General features: G+C 37.7%; 2 protein-coding genes and 1 long non-coding RNA gene across 6 annotated transcripts in view; 1 reads left to right on the forward strand and 2 right to left on the reverse strand.

Moving 5' to 3' along the window:
• LOC125227336 (lipase member H-B) overlaps nucleotides 1-22,898 on the reverse strand; it is a 57,453-nt gene that overhangs the window by 26,515 nt on the left and 8,040 nt on the right. For 2 of the 4 annotated variants that reach the window (XM_048131642.1, XM_048131637.1), the window contains 4 exons: nucleotides 12,322-12,436; nucleotides 11,893-12,038; nucleotides 11,127-11,220; nucleotides 10,703-10,854 (listed from right to left, as the gene is read on the reverse strand). In XM_048131642.1, the coding sequence (XP_047987599.1) occupies nucleotides 10,703-10,854; nucleotides 11,127-11,220; nucleotides 11,893-12,038; nucleotides 12,322-12,413 (484 nt within the window). In that variant the 5' untranslated portion in view covers nucleotides 12,414-12,436. Of the gene's footprint in view, nucleotides 1-10,702; nucleotides 10,855-11,126; nucleotides 11,221-11,892; nucleotides 12,039-12,321; nucleotides 12,437-13,178; nucleotides 14,398-17,232; nucleotides 17,381-22,898 lie in introns of those variants that run through there. The other 2 variants (XM_048131629.1, XM_048131652.1) reach the window with 2 other exon arrangements.
• Nucleotides 795-10,228, forward strand: LOC125227303 (aldehyde dehydrogenase 1A1-like). The gene is made up of 11 exons (XM_048131588.1): nucleotides 795-947; nucleotides 1,175-1,279; nucleotides 1,814-2,081; nucleotides 2,766-2,882; nucleotides 3,317-3,504; nucleotides 6,556-6,658; nucleotides 7,698-7,879; nucleotides 8,298-8,462; nucleotides 8,932-9,089; nucleotides 9,729-9,803; nucleotides 10,025-10,228. The coding sequence occupies exons 1-11, from the start codon at nucleotides 810-812 to the stop codon at nucleotides 10,098-10,100; spliced, it is 1,575 nt and encodes a 524-aa protein (XP_047987545.1). The 5' UTR covers nucleotides 795-809; the 3' UTR covers nucleotides 10,101-10,228.
• On the reverse strand, nucleotides 19,481-20,161 carry LOC125227368. Its single transcript, XR_007177178.1, has 2 exons — nucleotides 20,113-20,161; nucleotides 19,481-19,879 (listed from the first exon to the last, which is right to left on the reverse strand). It is a non-coding gene; the product is annotated as an uncharacterized LOC125227368 (long non-coding RNA).

A 22,898-nucleotide genomic window follows, 5' to 3' on the forward strand; every position in this document is an offset into this window, starting at 1 on the left:
GTTTTTTAATAGGTACTCTTAAGCAGATATGTGTAGGTACTTGTCCAAGTACCGGGTACCTACCTATAATACCATAATAGCAAGTGCCTAAATAATACCGCAGATCAAACACATCCAATACTTTAATATCTTGCTACACAATCAAGCAGCTCGAACTCTGTTTGAAAATGTACCATAATATGTATACAGTTAGGAGCAGAGCACAACTGAGTCAATATTTGTCCGTCTGTAAAATGTAAATAATTTGATGAGAATCAAATTTGCAGATAAATGCTACTCGCAGAATACTCTGAGTGCCGCTACAAATTATTTTATTTCATACCGAAAACTGCAAATGCAACGTAACTTATTTTTCCCATTTTTTGTCTTTAGGCGTCTCAATTCCGTAAGTAATTTAAAGTAATTAATTCCATTCCCAGAAATATATTTATCAATCATTTCAGTGTCTTTAACAATTAATAATTAAACCGAAACTAAATCATAAGCTCGTTTCCTGAAAAAAGAAAAGAAAGAAACGTTTTAGAAGGATGCATGATGGTTCAGTTATGCTTTTATTTAACTGTACGACTTTAGCATACATATACAAAGCATATTTAGGTATATATCAAAGTCTGCACCCCGACAAAAATACTCTTGCCACCTACGCAACCCTTATTCCAACACACAAGAACACATAAGCAGAACAAACGTCAGCAAGAAGAAATTAGTTCGATCGAACAACAACGACCACGTGATATTGTTTGATATACATATGGCCGTCTCGAATTTGAGCCGTAATACACATGTCAGACGATTCAGTTTAATAGGAAATGGGTGCGTTTCCTGATATAGCTATCGTCGCATACAGTGTTGGCCCGGACACCGGACGATACGCCAGTGCCGTCAACAGCCGGTCTCTTACAAAAATAAACACCAAAATGGTGAGAGTAGACGTCAAATACACGAAGGTAAGAGAAAATAGAATGTGTATATTATAGGACTTATAATAAATTAGGTATTTCTGGTTATTACTACTATTTTACTTCAATTTGACAATTCCTTGAATGACTAAAAAAACCGGTGATAACAAACACCGTATTTAAACGAACATGTCTAGGGCGTCAAATGTTCATACCTAAATAATTATTTAATATTTTAAGCATGTACCTAATGTGTATTAATTTGGCATATGCAGCTGTTCATTAACAACGAGTGGGTAGACGCTATCAGCAAAAAAACCTTCCCGACCATCAACCCTCAGGATGAGTCGGTCATCACACAGGTCGCCGAAGGCGATAAGGTAAGCTTTTTCTAGAAATGTACGAATTAATTCAACAAAAATATAAGATAAATGGAATCAAAGTTCAAAACAACATTTTTATTTAAATTATTGTTAATCTGTTGGTGATAGTAACAATAAATAGATCGTCATGATAAATTTAATGAGTAGGCAACTCAGGCCCCGTAGCCGAATGGCATTTCTCCGACGCCAAACGAAAGCGATACGCCGCTGGCTCTGTCGCGCCAATACGCAAGCGCGATAGAGATAGATATCTACTAGCGCTTCGTTTCGTGAGCGTTTCGTGAGCGATTGTGCCATTCGGCTAGCCACCCAGGTCGGCTTATTTATTGTTTATGATTATGCAATGATGTGCCTAAACGATTTTATTATATCTAGCATGATTATTATAGAACATGTAATATTTGACCGATAAGGAAAAGAGGCTAATATTTTAGAAATGTGTGACTGGATTAATTACGAACAATTATTTATTTTCTTAACAACGTTTTGTCGTATGGCAAAAGTTTGTAATCTGTGTATGTTCATTTATAGGCTGACGTAGATCTGGCTGTAGCGGCAGCAAAGAAGGCATTTCACCGGTATTCGGCATGGCGTACCATGGACGCTTCGCAGCGTGGCCTGCTGCTGCTCAAGCTGGCTGACCTCCTCGAGTCCCAGGCTAGGTACCTGGCGGAGCTGGAGACCCTCGACTGTGGCAAGCCCGTCAAGCAATCAGAGGAAGAAGTCTATTTCTCAGCAAGTGTTCTCAGATATTACGCAGGAAAGGCCGATAAAATACTGGGCAATACTATACCCGCAGGTAAACAAATGAAACATTTACTTAACTACATCAAATTACAACATTATGTAGCCTAACCTACTTAAGTACAAAATTAAAATTTTGATAAAACCCCCGACCGCGACATAGTGGATCGATTTTCATGAAACGTGGCTAAGAACACTCCCGACTAATTCAGCTTTCAAACAAAAAAATTAAATCTAAATCGGTTCATCCGTGCGGGAGCTACGATGCCACAACAGACACACACACACACACACACACACACAAACAGACAGACAGACAGACAAACGGACAAACTTATAACACCCCGTCGTTTTTGCGTCGGGGGTTAAAAATTAGGTTCCGAAAACAACTCAGATAAACAGCCTAATGATAGATTTAATGTCTAAAGACAAATAGCGTGATGTAAACTGTACGGATCTACATTGTAAGCATCTGCAAGTAAAAATTTCCTTAAAAATATCTTATCTTTACAATTTACTTCTAGTTTTATTGTGTTAATGTGCATATTAATGTCTTTGTAATCCACACATGTTTACCATTAACCCGTGGCGGAGCCTTTCTTATCACTTAATAATGTAATTGACGTAGCTGTCATGAGATTTCTACGCTACAATGCGTGATCAACGCTTAATGAGAAAAATAGGTCAAGTTAAGTCATTGCTTAACTTTATAAATTTAATGTGTATGTTTACGTTTCAGACGGTGATGTATTATCGATGACTCTCAAAGAGCCTGTGGGTGTATGTGCTCAGATTATTCCTTGGAACTATCCCATTCCTATGCTAACGTGGAAAATTGCACCAGCATTGGCAGCGGGTAGGTACCTATCTGTTAAGCAGTTTATTTTGTGAAAACTGTTTGGCGATTGGACTTAAGTTACGTATCATTTGATGGAAAGTAAGACCAGAGTCTAAAATAGAGCTCACCGGTTCAGTAATAATCCACGCTTATTAAAGTTGTATTTCCTCTATATGTTACAATTTGGTATATGTATATTTTTTATATTACGTAACTGTGGAAAATATTCTAATGGCAATAGCCCTTCAACTGTTAGTGTCATTTCAAGTAACGGCTTACTTACTAATTATAATTAATTCTGCGCAAGATATTGATAGCATAGCAAGATGGTATGTGGGATGGTTGTTTAAACTCCACCTGTACTAGGTGAGGGTATAATAGTCAGTCATCAGTCAAACGCACTTATAATTCGCAAATAGATTTTTTCTTACGCGGTCTCCAAAACGTTTCAGGTTGCACATTGATCGTTAAGCCTGCCGAGCAGACCCCGCTGACGGCTCTCGCTGTCGCCGCCCTTATCAAGGAGGCCGGGTTCCCCGCGGGAGTCGTGAATGTGGTCCCGGGCTACGGCCCCACGGCCGGCGCCGCGCTCACTCACCACCCGGACGTCGACAAAGTTGCCTTCACCGGCTCTACTGAGGTACACTTTCCTTCGAATGTCTAGAATGTAATTTTCTGCGGTCTACTGTGATGTTGACAGTGGAGAAGATAGCCTAGAAGAGGCAGATAAGTTGTTTTATAGCCCTTTTCAAGGAGGCTGGATTCCCCGCGGGAGTTGTGAATGTGGTCCCAGGCTACGGCCGGCGCCGCGCTCTCACCACCCGGACGTCGACAAAGTTGCCTTCACCGGCTCTACTGAGGTACACTTTCCTTCGAATGTCTAGAATGTAGTTGTGCGGGCTACTCCGAATGTAGCACAGTGGAAATATTAGCCTGAGAGAGCCAGCTGCTTGGTACACACGTGTCTACTGTCTACTGATTTTTATTATGCCGGTGGTCAGGGCCGGATTAAGGGTAGAGCGAGTGGAGCGGCCGCTCTAGGCGCCACATGGGAAGGGGGCGCCAAAATCGAGAATGTGGAAAAATCCATACAAAAAAATTATACGTTGCGTGGGCGCGCACATATCACAAAATAGCGAGAGGAGTCGGGAATGAATCCAGCTATTGAAAATCTAGATTTGTAATTCAGATTAAGTGGAAAGTTGCACCAAAATGCCAACATATACCAACATTCATATGGGTGCTGTTGCTAGGGCGCTGTAAAAGGAGGATTCTATTAGCCCTTGATGAACCACATTGTTGTGCGGCGAACGACAAAGTTAAGTCGCTATCCAAATGCAAGAATATGAGTCTACCCGATAGTCCAAAGCGGAGTTCCTAATAAAGCCAAAGGCGCAAAACGTCTCAGAGAGGCGCAATTTTGTGAGTCACAGCAGGTGAGCGAACTTCAAAGCACTAAGATCACTTAGTGGCAAAATACCGAAACGGCCATCCCGACGGTGACGATCGAGTCCGCATTATATATCGAGGCCCTATTATAAAAGTAATAGAGATGGCGAAATATAAGGCCTAAAAGTCGGGAACATAGGCGCCCTGTGAAGTCAGAATACCCCAAAATATGTCAAACACCGCAGCTCTGCAGAAGATAAAAGCTTGAAAGTTCGCGGATTCCTCGCTGGCGGGTTGAGTCTTAATAAATCGAGTCAATAGGTAAAAAAATCGCGCTCGCTTCGCTCGCTCTTACTATTTATATGTTCTCTTTTAGTTACTGACTTGGCCACTATAGTGCTCCATTTTGTTTGTCATTTTATGTACATGATATCCACGTTCAGCCACACGTAATTATACTAAATAGGGTGCGACTGCGAAAGTTCAACCTGTTCAATAGGCTTGTGTCGTTCACGAACTATGAACTGTTAGGAATAAAATCCCATCAATGACCGAAATGAACTGAATCTTTTTGTGCTCTGAGAATCGGTCTTTGCTCATTTAGTTCAGTATAGGATCGGCGAGCGCGAGCGGTTTCGATCAAGAACGAGTGTGTGACTGCGCCGACCGAGAGCGAGAGCTACTTAGCAGAGCAACACAAAAACATCAAGGTTTCATATTAAACTTCGGTTACTTACAACCTTTCGACCCGGAATGTTACTATCTGTGGAGTATTCGTATCATTTTGACACTATTCGGTCCCATTCGTTCTGATCTTTCCGACCGCAGTGGTCGCTGGTCTGGCTGAACTAAATGAGCAAAAGACCTAAAAGAGCGAACTAGTTCGTGGGAGCGATTGAACGAGATCGGAGCGCTCCGATCAACGAACGAAACGGCACAAGCCTAATACTGTTCAACCATTTGTCCCTTTCGTACTCTGTATGACGAAAAGTCGCTACGCTCACGATTTATTTTACTCCGTAGTGAAACTTCTTCCCAAGGGCGCCGAAACTCAAACTCGCTCTACCCTGATCGAGTGCACGGGCCGGCGCTGCCGGTGGTATATAGAATGGAAGAGAATCCCACATTCGTAATTTTTATCGTGAGATAATTTCAACAAAATTAGCATTATTATACTAAAGGAAAAACTGGAAAAATGAAGGTACGCTTCCGGGGCTTGAACCCGCAACTTGCTCTTAACCAATTGAGCTACTAACTAAAACCCTCCCATACCCTCGATATTGTTATTAATCGATTTATATTATAATATAAATGGTATTGTTTATAGGTAGTATTTACTGGAAAATATGTTCCGCATATCTTACCGAGCCTGGTATTCTTAACATTTTTATATTAAAGGAAAAAATGGAAAAATTTACGCTTCCGGCGGGACTTGAACCCGCACCATTTTTGCAATCCGTGCAATGCTCTTACCAATTGAGCTACGGAAGCCACGCCGGACTTCGCAAATCCTTCCATGCCTTTCCTTTTGTACACACGTCTTGGGGTGACGTCGTGGGGATGGCGCTAGACGTCACCCCAAGACGTGTGTACAAAAGGAAAGGCATGGAAGGATTTGCGAAGTCCGGCGTGGCTTCCGTAGCTCAATTGGTAAGAGCATTGCACGGATTGCAAAAATGGTGCGGGTTCAAGTCCCGCCGGAAGCGTAAATTTTTCCATTTTTTCCTTTAATATAAAAATGTTTAGAATCGTTAGCAGACGTTTCTGCTTAATAAAAAATTAATTTAGTATGGGTTAGCACATTGTTACTGGTGAATTCTCAATATAACTTGAGACTCCAGTGCCGTTACAAGATGTAATAGTCTGTCGGTAGATGGCGCTAGACGTCACCCCAAGACGTGTGTACAAAAGGAAAGGCATGGAAGGATTTGCGAAGTCCGGCGTGGCTTCCGTAGCTCAATTGGTAAGAGCATTGCACGGATTGCAAAAATGGTGCGGGTTCAAGTCCCGCCGGAAGCGTAAATTTTTCCATTTTTTCCTTTAATATAAAAATGTTTAGAATCGTTAGCAGACGTTTCTGCTTAATAAAAAATTAATCTGGTATTCTTGTTTAGCATGTCTAAGTGAGTAACATAAATATTCTAAGCATAACGTGTAAATGTTGATTAGACAGGTGGTCTTAATTGACTACATCTACTGATCTAAACGAGAACATTAATTAACCAGTTACTACATATTATTATTTAGCAAACAAGTCATTGTTTATGCCCTTGTGCGTGAATTGTATGTTTGTTTGTTTTAGGTTGGCCGTATTATTTTGGGTGCAGCAAGTGTTGCAAACTTGAAACGAGTTACGCTCGAGTTGGGCGGAAAGAGTCCTTTAGTAGTGTTCAATGATGCTGACGGTACGTAATTACTTACTCTTTTTTAGGGTTCCGTACCAAAAAGGTACAAAAGGTAAATAAGCTATTTTTTATAATTTTTTTGTTGTGGAAAAAAAAAGAATTTTGAAGGAAAATGTTAAAAAAAATACCGTTCCCCCCCCCCTTATCTCCGAAGTTTACCAACGAAAAATTATGAAAATTTTAGTAAACATTGGTTTTATGCTAAATATTACAGGAAAAATATAATCGTGTTTGTATTTTGAATACTTTTTTTTTAATTCACAAAAAACTTTTCAGATTTTTACTTTCAATTTACCCACCCATGCGGATGTATATCGTACTTCAAATTAATACGAGATGTTACGTAAACCATCTTCTGTCCAATAAAGTAAAAACTGTTTAAATCGGTTAACATTATAAAGAATTATCCCTGAAAAACCAGGTCGCGCAAATTAGTTAGCAAATTGACCGGGAGATGGCGCTATACACAATAATACTCATTAGTGCCTATACTTTTGTCTTCTAGTCAAGTCATTAGAGTTATATGAAAATATGAGATTATTTTTACTACGTAGTTTGAAAGAAAGTTTGTACGGAACCCTCGGTGGGCGAGTCCGACTCGCACTTGGCCGGTTTTTTTTTTCTACATAAATTCACGTATGTATTCCCAAAGAGGTACCTATAGGTATAGCACATGAAACTGCTCATTAGTCATTCAATTACGGGATTTAACTAAAACGAAATAGTGATATTGCAGTCACAAGTTTCTAGCTAGCCCATTACATACGACAATAGAACGTAGTTATATCCCACAGTCGACTTCTACGCCACCCTCTGGTAGAAAGTGGGAGGTTAAATTCTTAACCGGTCACCAGACGGTAACGTCCCCCATGTTGTAAGGTCTTTTTTCTAATCTGAATTAGGTAAGTATCTTTAATATAGGTATAATTAAGTAGGTACTTTGTAAATGATTGAGTCTATCAACACTGCTGGTATATAATCCGCCTCGACACCAAGATGAACGTGTTTAAATTCCTAAATACTTGATATATGATTATAGTGGAGAAAGCAGCACAAATCGCCCACGCAGCTGCCTTCGCCAACGGCGGCCAATGCTGCTGCGCCGGTACCAGGACCTACGTTCAGTCTGGCGTATACGATCAGTTCGTTCAGAAGGCTGCTGAGATCGCCAAGCGCAGATCTGTTGGCAACCCCTTTGATGATGTTCAACAGGGACCTCAGGTTAGTATCAAGTTATAAAGAATTTTATGCGGTTTAGCACCGACGAGTGTAAGTTAGTATTCCTCGTGTGAGATATTTATTTCGGGTCAGATCAGAACAGAACCTATATGTTAAACAGCCTTTGTTTCTATTTTTCTTCTTCTTCTTTTGGCGTTATCCCGGCCATTTGCCACGGGGCTCATGAAAGTCTGAAGTCCGCTTTTGGCAAATAATCCCAAGATTTGGCATTGACACTAGTTTTTACGGAAGCGACTGTCATCTGACCTTCCAACCCAGAAGGTAACCTGCGCCTTGTTGGAATTAGTTCGATATCTTCACGATGTTTTCCTTCACCGCAACGTGTACCAACGTGTAAGTTAAACGGGTACCAACAAGGGGTTACAAATCACATAAATAATCCATACATTTTTGTTTTTAGATTGATCAAGAGATGTACACGAAGGTACTGGGATTTATTGAAGCAGGAAAGAAGGGAGGGGCTAAATGTGTGGCCGGTGGTGACAAGTTAGGAGGCAAGGGTTACTACATCCAACCCACTGTATTCGCAGATGTGAAAGATGACATGAAGATCGCTAGAGAAGAAGTTAGTATGACGACATAAATAACGAAATTCTAGTTTGGTTGTATCCTGGTGCAGTGCCCAAAGGCATTACCTACCTCAATTTACTCGAATGTGATCACCAAACGGAATAAAATCAGTCAAAATAATTCATGTAGTACGAGTAGTTATTATTTCGACATAATTGTAGGTAAAAGTGCCTTTCCACCCTGAACATACTAAAGCAAAATCATACTGAAAATACCCACCCCAAGTGGCACTGCGTTGATCTTTTCATTTGGAAGCTAATTCTGCTATGTCTAATTTGAAAACATTTAAATTTACATTCGGCGTCATTCAATACAACTTTCGTCTAAGATGGTCATGCCAGCAGAAACGTACACTAACTGTCACTTTCTCATAATATATCTATTCGGATTTAAGTTGATGATAGTAAATATGGATTCACGGTACAATGCACATTTGCAAATCTACTTACACGATCATTTTTCAGATCTTCGGTCCAGTGCAGAGCATCTTCAAATTCGAAACGTTCGACGAAGTGGTGGACAGAGCCAATGATTCTGACTACGGTCTAGGCGCCGGGGTCATCACGAATGACATCACCACCGCAATGACGTTCGCTAAATATGCCAGGGCGGGTACGGTTTGGTACGTACTTTTGTCTTTATTATAACCAGTTAAATTATTTAAACCTTTCATTCGACCTTAACCCAAATTTTAGTCAAACTTTTGTAGTGGGAAAATATTGAATAAAGTAGTCTTTCAAATTCTATTTAAAAATATATTTCACTGGTTTCATTGTACGCTTTATTGCATTGTTGGTCCGCTGTAGAATATACCCCTTGGCAGTCCAACCACTAAAAGTATATTACTGCTTATGGTACAGGCATGTACAATTGTACATGACACCAAATGTTTCTATAAAATATCATTACTGAGCTAATGTTACGAAATTCTCTCTTTTATTTTGAATAGAAGATGCCGTAAACTTATTGTAAGTGATATTTATCGCAGTGGCTGAATGAATGTTTTGTGTATTTGCTAAGATATTGTATTTAGGCGCTGCGGCAGGTATTTCATCTTCATCGGATAGTGTTTCAAGATTTTTAAATGTGACAAAAAGTAAAATTACAATATCTACTATAAAAATTATAAGGTACTTAGGTGTAATGTCGTTTTCAAAACGTACCACGTCAAATCTTTTTACTACATTAAAAGGGTCCACTACCCACACATTCAAAAGTAATACATATCTAACACGCAAAACACATTTCTTTTTACTTTCAGGATCAACATCTACGATCATGTTACGAGTCAAACTCCGTTTGGTGGTTTCAAGAATTCTGGGCTTGGGCGGGAATTGTAAGTTAAAGTTATACTAAGAGTACTTGTAAACGTCTTTAAAGACGACCAAGAACAATCATACATAGATGTAGTTCATTCAGAATAGCTTCATCCTTTAACTTTTATCCAAAATTAGGTCAAAAAAAAATGTTTTGTTGTAACTGAAACAAATTTTAGCTCCGGCTAAGGAGATTTAAATATTTCGTCAAGCGCTTTGTGATACTTTTTTTTCTTTTCAGGGGAGAAGATGGTATCAACCAATATTTGGAATCGAAAACTATTACAATGGCTTTACCTAAAATCCCACAATTGTAAGAATAAAACAACAACATTATGCAGTTAACGATGCGGATATCATACGTAAGAAAGGATTGTATACTTAGTTAATTGTTATCTACAATCAATGAATGCGTATGTCGATATATTAAAATGAAATTATACTATTTTCTTTCATCCTTACAATATTTTCAGTGCACTCCAAGCATGGTCGCGCGATAAATGATAAAATATCAGGCCGTCCCTATCGCACTATTTGTAAGTGCGATAGCGACGGCTAAGTTTTATCATTTATCGCGCGACCATACTTGCCTGCCATAAACAGGTACCACAAAGACATCGTCGATAATGCCGGTATATACGAGTAGGTATTTTACAAGGCTGTTACATTAATAATTAATGATGATTCAAATTAAATACATAATACGATATTTTAGAATCCGTGTAAAATCTTATTGTAAATCAAATATTGAAATAGGATAAAACCAAAAACCTTCCAACCAAAAATTTCGTTATTTGCATCTCCATCGCACAAATATGTATAAGTAATAGAGACAACATATTTGAGTTTCTTTCACGTGGTAAGCCCTCTAACGCTCGCGCAGCAGAACCAGCTTATTCGTTATACAGTAATCACTTACCAATAATCTTGTACTGTTTCTTGGAGAGATGTTCGGACGTCATGCCGCACACATGGGCGCCCAACGAGTGGCCGACACAGGTGATCATCTTAGCCATGGCGCCGGCTTGCGTTATGTATGAATACAGTTGTGCTGTGCACTGGGCTGTTAACCTGAAATAGTGAGTTATAATTTGTAGGTACCTACTCATATAAGATTTTTCCTAATATTTATTTGCATACCTACATGTTCACAGCGCTCGTATGCCGGAAAGGATACCCCCATAATCATATCCCCTAAGAATTTTTTGAATAAAATAATAGCGACGCATGGAAAGTTATCAATGTTACCAAAGCAAACAAAAGACAATTAGAAAGGCAAGTGGTTAGAACTTGGAACAGTTTTCAGAGAAAAAGGTTTCTTCAACAAATGTTGATCAACATACCTTAGATTAGACAGCGCGGAAAGGTAGCATGGAAATCTGCTTAGAGGGGACCAGTCCACCATAAACACGTTGTAGTCTTTGCGGGACAGGTATGCTGGGAAACACATAGATTGTGCATTAAACTAAGAGTAGGCTAGTTTCCTATACTTAAACTAAAATATTTTATGCAGTGTTCAAAATGAAGCACCAAATAATTAGAAGAAAAATATGGACAGTAGTTATTTTTAAAGTCAAAGAGAAAGATATAAAGTAAATGAATTGACCTTAGACTTATATTGACCGGGATATATAATCAAAAAGGTAATCACGGTCTATATCCCGGTCAATATAAGTCTAATGAAAATAACCGTGAATCATTCAAAACTCTGAATTGACCTTGACTTTACTTCTCGCGATTTCATATTATTTCCATATTAGCAAATTGTTTTGACAGTTCTTAAAAAGAAGCTGATTTGACTAATAGGAAACTAGCCTGTTGTTAGTGTTACTTATTAAATAACTCAGATTTACTCTACAACTAACTCAGCAAACAAAAAAACTAAATCTAAATCGGTTTATCCGTTCGGGAGCTACGATGCCACATACAGACACACATTCAGACAAACAGGCAGACAGACAGACAGACAGACACGTCAAACTTATAACACCCCGTCGTTTTTCCGTCGGGGGTTAAAAACTAGAGTAAAATAAACCAACAATTTTTCATTGGATGATTGTTTCCTATTTATGAACATAATTTGAGAAAGAACCAAGGGTTTTTACTCACCGTCACGTAAAAACGACATAGGATTCTTGGAATGTGTTCCATTGAACCCGTGTATGATGAGCACGTTCTTTCTGCTCCTCTTCCAACCGTACACGTCTAGAAGATCCTTGTGGCGCACGTCGATCCATTGCTTCCACGGCCGTTCCCTGTTCACGAAACATTGTCAAATACAAATAATTCTACGAAAATATTGTCCTGTCTTTTACATAGAAAGCATCAAAAATAAAGCAGGTGCAGTGAACCGCTTATTCTGATTTGACAATCGAAAATAAGGTCCTGGGAACATCGGGAGTATTTAGGTAATGTGTTTTTCTACACGAATAACTACGAATAACAAAAACAAAAGACTGTCAAATGAAGGCAGAATTTCACGACTATAAGCAAATGCATACCAATAACTCAGGTCTCCTGCCACTCACTTGTACTTACGGCGTATACAAGAAGAAATTAATTTCTGAATCCGGACATTTCCACTCTCGTTTCATCACACAACGCCAGTAGCGAAAGTCGATCATCGACATGAGGTCTCCTTCAGCGTGTGGCACTGTTGACAAAGTGCGTGATCAGAGATACCAAAACTTTTGAATGTAGACCATTGCATGCAGAAAATTTGAGGTAAGAGAGAGGCAGACACTTGTATGCCGGAGCCGATCGTAAGTTGCGGCTTGCGGCAGACCGTAAAATTCATGTGTACCTACCTAATATTTTGACAAAATCTTAGGTAAAGAGGAAATGATGTATTACATTAAGGCTCATTTTACTGGAATTAATCCTAAATAACTATTCCAGCTGGCTTCGGACATATTCCTTTAACGCGACAATGCTGCACCAAAATTGCTGGAAAAGTTACGATGTCTGATGGTTACTAATGAGACTAATCCCAACTACCACTAATTGTTATTATGTGGGTACAAATGGTAGGTACAATGTACATACATACATACAACATACATACAATCACTCCTGTGTCCCATGAAGGGGTAGGCAGAGCACATGAAACTACTCAGGTTTCAGTGCCACTCTTGGCAAATAAGGGGTTGAAAGAAAACGAAACTGTAACATTGCAGTGACAGGTTGCCAGCCTCTCGCCTACGCCACAATTTAACCCATATCCCACAGTCGCCTACAATGCACAGGTACAATGTATTAGTCCATTTTCACATTATCCGATCCGATATCGGATGGCGGAAGGATTCCAATGGAAAAAATCCAAGATGGCTCCTGTAATGTATCGGACATCGGTCCTAAATCCGATATCGGATCGGATAATGTGAAAACGCACTTACCTCGGTAACGATAACCAATGCGAAACGAAAGTGAATTTCATTCTTTCAGTATGCATCGGTAAATCAAAGTAAATGTCGAGTATTGAGTTGAGACCATTACCTAAAGTCTACTATTTTTGCAGCTAGTTTGTGCGATTGATGATGTTTTCCTATTTTTGCGCATCGTCAATGAACTAGTATGATTAAACCAGCAATAAACACGGTACATTTTAGAGGCCGAAGAACTGATTCACTCAAACAAATCCTGACATTTTTGGGTTCGTTGACGTCAAAATAACTAGCAGATTAAATCTTGATGATCAAATCATACTGCGTTCGATCATGTAATTTATGATGACGCGTTTTGTCAAATTAACACGACTTCGTGAATCTATGACTTGATGACTGATATTTTATTTGCTGGATGAGACTAGCTCAGGACCGGGATACATGGCGTACTAGAAGAGAGGCCTATGCTCAACAGTGGGCGATAAAAGGCTGACATGATGATGATGATGATTTTATTTGCTACTGAATAGTAAGTGACCTTTCCTAACAAATCAAAAAGAGACAAAGCAAAAATCTTACTATGTATTAATGTATTAGGTGGGATCGGATTATCGGATTCATAGGATAGGTTAGCACAGTGGCGCTGTCTAGGTAGCGGCGTATACGTAATATATGAACTGGAACCCCCAGCTTTTGTTAATGTTCCATAAAAATATGGGTTAAAAAAGGAAATCAAGCTCAGTCGAATTTAAGGCGGCTTTTACGTGCGTAGTACGAAGGTGAAAGTATTACGAGTTTACCTGCATCGAAATGAGCTAATTTATATTTATGTTTCGATGTATATTTTAAGAAACTTGGGACGATAGAAAATATGGTTATAGTGTATTGGTTGTAGTGAATTCATACAACATAACACGTTCGAAAGATAAGGTTAGGTTAGGTTAGTTTTAGGAAGGTACCTACTTAATTCTTTTCACCAACAATATTTAAGATTAGCTCAGTAATGAAGTAGAACGTGCGCATAAATAAATACTCAAATAACTAATATACATATCTACCATACTTCCCGAGATTAAGTATGTGATAGGATATAGTCACACATTTTAATTGTATCCACATACATAAAATTGCCATAATTCAGTAAACACCCAGTTGTCCGGGTCCAGGCGGGTGAAGGGGCCAAAGCTACCTCACCGCTTTCTCCACCTGTCCTGTCTTGGGTTCGTCCGTTACTAACAAGAACTAAATAACGTACCTCTTTTTGGTGACAAGATTAACCTACCGCAGTGCAGAATTAAGAAACTGAAAGAATGCAATGATTGGATGCAAGAGAGGGGTTCCCTCTATTTGGCATAACTTTAATTGTCCGAAACGATTTTCGCATAACAGACTTCGCATAATCGATTTTCGCCGAATTTTAATTTGGCAGAAAACTTATTTGTCATAATCGAAAATAATACGAATAACACATTGTCCGAAAATAAGTTCGCATAATTCTGTTTACGCCGATTGTTTTTATGAATAAAATTAATTCGCATAATTGTATTTGGCATATTTCTTAAAATCAGAATATCCACCCATACTAAATGCTGTTAAGAGAGTCGGTTTGGTTAGGTTAGAACTGCGACCTCAACAAATAAAACATTTTGTCAAGAATTTCGGTTAGGTTAGGTTAGAACTGCAACATTAATATAGTAGTATTACCTATGATAAAAATGCTGCGTAGTAAATTTCCACTAAACCATGTTATGCAGAAATAATTTATGCATAAAAACCATTCGGCGAATAACCTTTATGCATGAAATATATTCGGACAAACAAAAATATGCCTAGACAAATTATACGTAACTATACTATGCCATAACAGATTATGCGAAAGGTGAATTATGCCAATATAGATTATGCCAAAAAGAATTCTCGATTGAAAAATTATGCCAAAACAAGGGGAACCGCAAGAGAGATAGTGTAACAACCGGTTAAACCTCATTCACTCAATGAACTGCATCGTACTTCGATTACGCAGTTCACTTTTACTTTCTGGATTTTGTTTTCTTATTTATCTCAACTATTTACGTCGTAGTAAAATTACCTTTACAGAGTAGGTAGAGTGAGAGACGTTGACTAGCGAACGAAACGCAATTGATTATTGAACTAATATAATAATAATAATAATAATAATAATAAATCCGTTTATTTCAGACAACATATGGTCCAATTAAAATAACAGTACAATTAAAATAAATAAATCACAGTTCAAAATAAAAATACATAATTTACCAGTAATTTCAAAAATTAAAATTATTCTTGCGACAATACTGAATATAGAAAGGGTGACTACTGTATCTAAAACTCCCCAACTAGGTAAGGTACATTAGGGTAATTCCGAATGACAGAAATGCTCGGGTAATTCCGAAAGGGGAATCTATGATGATATGAATGAATGATATGATGGAAATAATGGTGATTTTCATGCGACTTTCGTAATTAGACGACTGTCGGAATTACCCTAATGCACCTTACTTATAGTCAACCCAAGTGCTTATAATATATAATCGGGTAGGTTGCCTACCATAATTGTACGTTAACACGATAATTTGAATATTGGGTTCTGAATGTTAAATACCGTTTACAGGGAAAGTGTTACTAATAGCCTACTTGATCTAATACGTGTTGCATGGATAGCAATAGCATAAATACCAGCCTATGCGTGTTTGTTAGAAAATAGTCAAGCACGAGATGAACGTCAGATGAGATGGAGCGAAAAGGCGGAGATCTTGTCAATGAGAAAATGGAAAAGTTATAGTCAATTAAAACGTACGTTTAACACGACTGTCCTAAAGGAAAAACGGGTGTATTGTTTTGTTTCAGCGTGCAACGAAGAATTCAGTAATAGCAATAACACCATAAAAAAAGCGGATAAGAGATCACCTTTGATGTAGTGAAAATCAACATTCAACACCTCTATACACCGTGTTTCACTTAACACTAAAAACCTGAAAACAGTTTGTTCAGAATCGAGAATAGAATCGATTGAGCTATATCTTATTGGGGGTAATATTTTTATTTAAATTAGTATTATTAGTTATTTTTTACGTGCCCATTCTATTGTACTCGTAATACAACATTGTGTATATCGCATTGCTAGAGGTTGTTTACCTTTTTTCAGTATTTAGGGGTATTAATACTGGCCGGTTACTTGGACGATTATTTTTTCCGCTACTAGTTTGACGTTGTTTGTCAGTTTAATCTTAATGTTTATCATAAGTCATAACAAATTGAACTCGTACCTAATTACAACCTTGTCATTTTGAATATTGAGTTTATTTGCTTACTGCGATTACCTGTCCAACTTGAAGTTTACTGTGACAAAGCTTTAAAGTGTTTTACAGTGACATCTTAGCTGTCTATTGGTAAACCTTATGTCGTTGCAGTAACGTACACAAATAAATAGTCTTATGGTTTATGATGGTAGTTAGCAATTATTTTATTGAGTGTAGAGCTAAAAGTCAAGTAGAGCTGCACAGAAAATTAAAAATTCAATTAAGAAAAAAGTAACGATCAGATTAAAAGATGAATACTCTAGATGTGTTTAAAAAAATAAAAATCAGTTGGGGTGTCTGAGGTTTTGAGTGATACCGGAAACACCGTGTATAACTTTGGTGACACTGAATATTTAAAATAATTTAAATCGACTTGTAAAAACATGGTAGAGTCAGGACAAGCTACGTTTAACGTTGGTAATGATTTTGATAGGCCTGCCTGCGCAAGGGTTAAGTAAACGTATACCTAATGTATGCTTTAAATATTACCGTCATATAATTTGACATTTAATTTCTGTACAATTTTTAAAAAGAATTGAAAAAAAAAACAAGTATGAATGCTTCACATTCTGCTGTTCCAACGTTATTAACAGTATTAGACAAAACAGTAAAAGATGCGTTTTCACTATAAATACTTATTTGTGTTCAGTTTTTTGTTTAAAAGAAACTTATAAGAGTTATGCCTAAGTATGCAATTATGCATGCATTCAGTTTCATGGTCTGAAGAGTACAAAAAGATTACTTACCTACATCAATAGTAATTAAGACTAAGAACACTAAAACACACTTGAACACACACATGATTGTAACACTCCTAACTTCACTGCCAATCCTTTAATATGTGATGAATGCTGACAAACATTATTTTTTATTCACAATAAAATCGCAAGCATGTTACAGACTCGAATCCAAACCGCGTGAGCATGATAAATGCGAGCGACAACCAGGAGTAATGACGCGCGACAGAAGTGGTGCGTGCGACGGCGACAGCCACCGAAGAGAAATGCTCAAGATCGCAACCGTGACCATGCTCTACCTTCCCGCTAACCGGTAGGTCTTAATTGAAACAGGTATCAATAAAACACTGGAGGACACACCCTATACTACTATTTACAACTGTGCATGTGATTTCAAGAAGCAAATAGGTATCTGAAATAATCCCGACATGCAAGGGAAGACCTAGTCGTTAAAAGTACATAGGTACATAGTACAATCACTCACGTTCAAAAAACTGACGCTGAATCAATCAGAAGTTTCGCAGTCGATATTTAAGGTAGGTTGTCTGGAAGAGCTCACTCCTTATCGAAAAGATGACCTGATTTCTACCATAACTTAAATTATATGTTTTTTTTTTTATTATTTCTGCTCAATGAAGATTATTTTTATTGTATGGTATTCAGCGCCATTGAGGCTGTTTTTGCTTTGGCCAATGGCCATACAGTGCTTTCAAGAATGTAAAGCAAAAGTGCACTCGTTTTTTTTGTAGGTAAAAGAAATCATACTTCATTTGCGATTCCATACTTTCACAAAATACACCTATTTTGTTACTGACACATGAAGTTTGTGATTCTTATGTGTAAGTAGGTACATCTTTCATCAAAACGAAATGGTGACACTCTGAACTGAATCTAAAAATAGTTACATAAACTGGATTTCTCAACGGAACCAGTTAACGGTCGCTTCGTCTAATCACCTCAGATAATCGTGGTCATGGTTTTAGTTTTTGTTGCTCGACATTGAACTTGCTAGTGTACTATCATTCACTCTGTTCTAGTATCTAGAATCTAGATCAACTACCATTAAAGTGTAGGTATTCTCGTCGCTTAGACTGCTCCACTGCCGTGCAACTGAACCAGTACTATTCAACATACAGATACGTCAAAACTATACGCAACAGGAGATCACACATAACACTTGTCCATTGAATGATTCTAAAACGATGTGTTGGCATAGGAATATCCCGTCTAGTTAGATGCCTATAGGTTATCTGCTCTACTTGTCTGAGTCTCGTCTCGTCTTGTCTTGTATTTCTTCATATTTGTTGCTTGACTAAATTGCATGGACGAAAGTAACACAGACCGATGACCGAGACTATTTAATGGATTTGATGTATGTAACGAATATATAAATAGATATAAGGTCAGTCGGGGTCAATCGAAATATCTTCCATATTTTACATCATTTACTGTAGTTCCATATAAGTATGTCCAGATAGCGTAAACCTAAGCTCTTTCATCATTTCACTGTAGATGGTGTTGATAGTCCTAATGATCTCTGATCTACACAACCGTGAAGTTTTCGACGAAATTGGTAGTATGCGCGTGAGAGACAGCCTCTCAAACATTCCATTAAAAACTTTTTAACAAAAAATAAAACCGCCTTCAAAAATAAGCGCGTTACAAAACACGGAGAAACTAAAAAGCAAAAAATAATAAACCTTTGAATTCAGATTTCTTATCGGATTGCAATAATCTAAACATCCAAATTATAAACAAATCAATTATTTTTGTAGTCGGTACCAGACCTGTTTGTCGCCTTGCTATTTCCTGTTTGCCCCACCCAACCATACGCAGGCTGGCCCCGACTCCAAAAGTAATTGATTGATTTGGATGTTTAGATTATTGCAATTCGATAAGAAATCTGAATTCAAAGGTTTATTATTTTTTGCTTTTTAGTTTCTCCGTGTTTTGTAACGCGCTTATTTTTGAAGGCGGTTTTATTTTTTGTTAAAAAGTTTACTTATTTGTTGATTTTTAGTGGTTCCTATTGATATTATATGTATCAGTCCGAATATATATACAGTAGTGAAACGGGGCCTTCCCACACCCGGCTCGGGAAAACTGGTGGGAAAGCCTCGATCATCAAAATAAATCAAAACTTAATACATGCAGACTCATTCTGCCAAAAAAACTTAATAAAGAAACGAAACAAGGTGCTACTGGTGATTCTCCTCAAGGATTCAGGTTCTAAATGGAATTGGAATAAAACGGTTAGTTGTGACACACAGTTTTATTTCTCTAAATGGACACAATGCAAAGTACAGCTTGTAAATCAGCAATAAAAGCTTAAGCTTAGCACCTTAACTAAAATAACATTGCCAGGATAGAGCTGGGCCGTGCAAATATGGTTCTGAGTGATTTACAAGCATTGCCTAAAACTGGTTAGTCCCTAAGTATCAGTGCCAACATACATGATAGAAACTAAATTTAACTGAATTTAACACTTGCTTCCAGGAAAGAGAAATGCCACCAACCTTCAAGCCAGAAGTTACCGCTGCACATGCAAGCCATCCTTCAGTGAACCAAAGCGGTTGCCCCAGGCGCAGTAATTCAAAAGAGCACCACCGCAACCAAAGCTTCAGCCTACGGCAAGCATCCTCTTCACCGAAACCCCCTTCGGGTGAAACATTCAACTTGAAGAAACTAAATGAAACTCAAATCCTGAGATCTTGAAAACGATTTTGAAGAGCTTGAAATTGAATCACAAGTTAAATTTAAAATCTAAAATCTAAAATAAATTAAATCTGATAAATCCCAGTCAGCTGAAATAGAAAAAAAACCTTCATTAGACAATGGAAATGTGGCCTAACCTTATCATATGAATAATTAATATTCTGGATTGCTTACCAGCTGGAACTTGAGAAGCCTCATCATTCGCAGCTCTGACAAACCCTTCCCGCCACAAAAACCATCAGGAGACTGGAAACAGAGACACATGGTCAAAACTTGACAAAGCCAAGATCACACAAAGAAGTTAACACAATATTATTCAACTGAACTCTACTCACAGTTCATGGTGAAAAATACAATTCTGAGGAGCCTTGAGGCCCTGCAGAAGAGGACTCCTGCTGCTCCATAATTTGGATTCCTGTTCCACATCAGAGATAATCCATGATACAGCGAAACAGCCACTGGAGGCCTACGACCTGTACCGGAGCCAGCCAGCAAGTGAGAAGGAAATGATCTCAGAACTCAAAACAACTTTGGGAGACTTGGGGATACCAAATCGAACGACAGCTTCAGCACAATTTGCTGTAATAAATTTCAAATGACTGAAATATCTAGTGTATAAAATTACACCTGATCTTCTAATTCTAACCATATTCTAGCAACTTCCTAATTTATAAATCAAATATTTATTTTAAATTCTAAAATAATTAACATTATGAAAATCATGGATATTTGTATACTGGCAACAACCCTTGTTGACAGATGATTCTGATTGGATTACAGAACTGTCATCCATATCGATTCAGTTGCTAGATCAATTAAAGTCCTTGCCATGCGCAAAAACTTATGTTTGAGACAAACCTAAAAACGTCGTTGTACTAAAAATGTGCAATGTCACAGTAGTGAAAGAATTATCCTTTAACTCCTTACCACTGAGGAGTTGACCTTCCATCATCAGCTCAGCCACATAAAATTATTACCACCAGGCGTAAATACTGGTGTACCTTTGAAAAATACATTAAAAACATTACATATGCCTATAACATTTGAAGAGTTCCCTCGATTTCTCCAAGATCCCATCATCAGACCCCGACTTGGTGCCAATGGGACCATCTCGGGGTTATACCTGATCGATTGAAAAAAAAAATTTGAAAATCGGTCCATGATTCTCGGAGATATCGAATAACATACATACAAAAAAAAAACACAAAAAAAAAACATTCAGTCGAATTGAGAACCTCCTCCTTTTTTTGAAGTCGGTTAAAAATATGGTTTTAATGTGATTTAACATATATTTCTACAGTTAGTTGCATAATTATAAACTTTTTTATGTTTGTATGTCCTTCAATCTTCTGATTTTCATGTTTTAATAGTATTTAAGCGATAGTTTAAATTGCCCCCTTAAATTGCGATGGAGGCTAATTTCGACTATTTGGTTGTTTTAATTGCCCCGCCATATTTTATATGAAAATCAACAACACTAGTGATGTACTCGATTCGAGGTTTTGTATCGATATTAATACCTCATTCAGTGACTCTGGCTCTGGAAAGGGCTAAAAGTATATTTTATTGAACGCCATTGTGTATTATCGATTATTTTAAGCATTTAGTCTCTTATTGGTCTGATTATGAACACTGAATAAGGTGTGCGCGGGTACACGGTATGCACCTATAGACACAGTATCGACAGATTTCTAATAGGCACGATTCCCATCACTACTTAGTATGGAGACCAGTTTTAATTACCCCGCTGACATCTTGTAAGTGCATGTTTTTTTTACACAAACCGACAGACCTACATAAAAATGAGTGTTTAAGTTAGGTTCCTTACGTTTTGACAAACCACATGACCTCCGGTTTACCAGTGTAAGTTCCCCGTAACGAAACTTATTATCAATAGTTGGAATTCCCCCTCGGCGGGGTAATTATAACTATTTCTGCCATCTTATATAAAAATCGTATTTTAAAGTATACGGAATCTTTATTTTTGGATGAGAGCCAGATGAAATAAAACCTAGATAACTAATCTACAGTGTGAAGGCAATTAATTGTCATTAAAATTACCATTGATAGTAGTTTTAGGCAGTCAAAAGTTGTACTTTATATTTTAGTAGTCGCAGTTCTCCCCGCTTGACCTTATGCGTATTAAAATAAGGTTGTAACCAAAATTTTACTGATTCTAACTAAAATTGTAGCTATGGTTTATGATTTTAACTGTGTTGGGGCTGGTGGGGAATAAACGAAAAACCGTCAGGCCCAATTTCTGGAATAGGGTAGTTTGAAGTTCGAAAGTAGTTAGGTACCTAATCTAGGACGCTCAGTAAGGACAGGGACACGAGAGGTATAGGGTCCGAATCTATATACTTTTATTAAGTTATTATATAATACAAAGGGGTTTTTGGGTCTGGATAGCTATAAGTTGTTGTTATCTAACTGATTTAAGCTTTATTCCCTTCTTAAAGAAAAATGTTTATACTTAAATTTAAATATAGGTATACTTACCTATAAATAAAAACTATGTACCTAAATACCTATAACTTAATTATCCATACTAATATTATAAATGGGAAAGTGTGTGTGTCTGTTTGTTTGTCCGTTCTTCACGGCAAAACGGAGCGACGAATGTCGTGATTTTTAAGTGTAAATAGTTGAAGGGATGGAGAGTGACATAGGCTACTCTTTGTCTCTTTCCAACGCGAGCGAATCCGCAGGAAAAAGCTAGTTCCTTATTAATTCTCTGAATCAAGGACCACTGCTAGCTGCTTTTGTGTTAACAAACACGCAACTTTGCGAAAACTTTATTGGCAGGCGTTTCTGCCTAAAATATCGAATGTAGCTGAGTAAAACAGCGGCAATTTTGTGTAAATAAAAATACCTATAAAACTTCTCATCATATAATACACAATCCCAATGTAAAATAAATAATCTTATAAAATAAGGTTAATTTCATTCATTACAAACAA

Source organism: Leguminivora glycinivorella, chromosome 1, assembly GCF_023078275.1.
Source record: "Leguminivora glycinivorella isolate SPB_JAAS2020 chromosome 1, LegGlyc_1.1, whole genome shotgun sequence".
In the NCBI taxonomy this organism is placed as follows: Eukaryota; Metazoa; Arthropoda; class Insecta; order Lepidoptera; family Tortricidae; genus Leguminivora; species Leguminivora glycinivorella.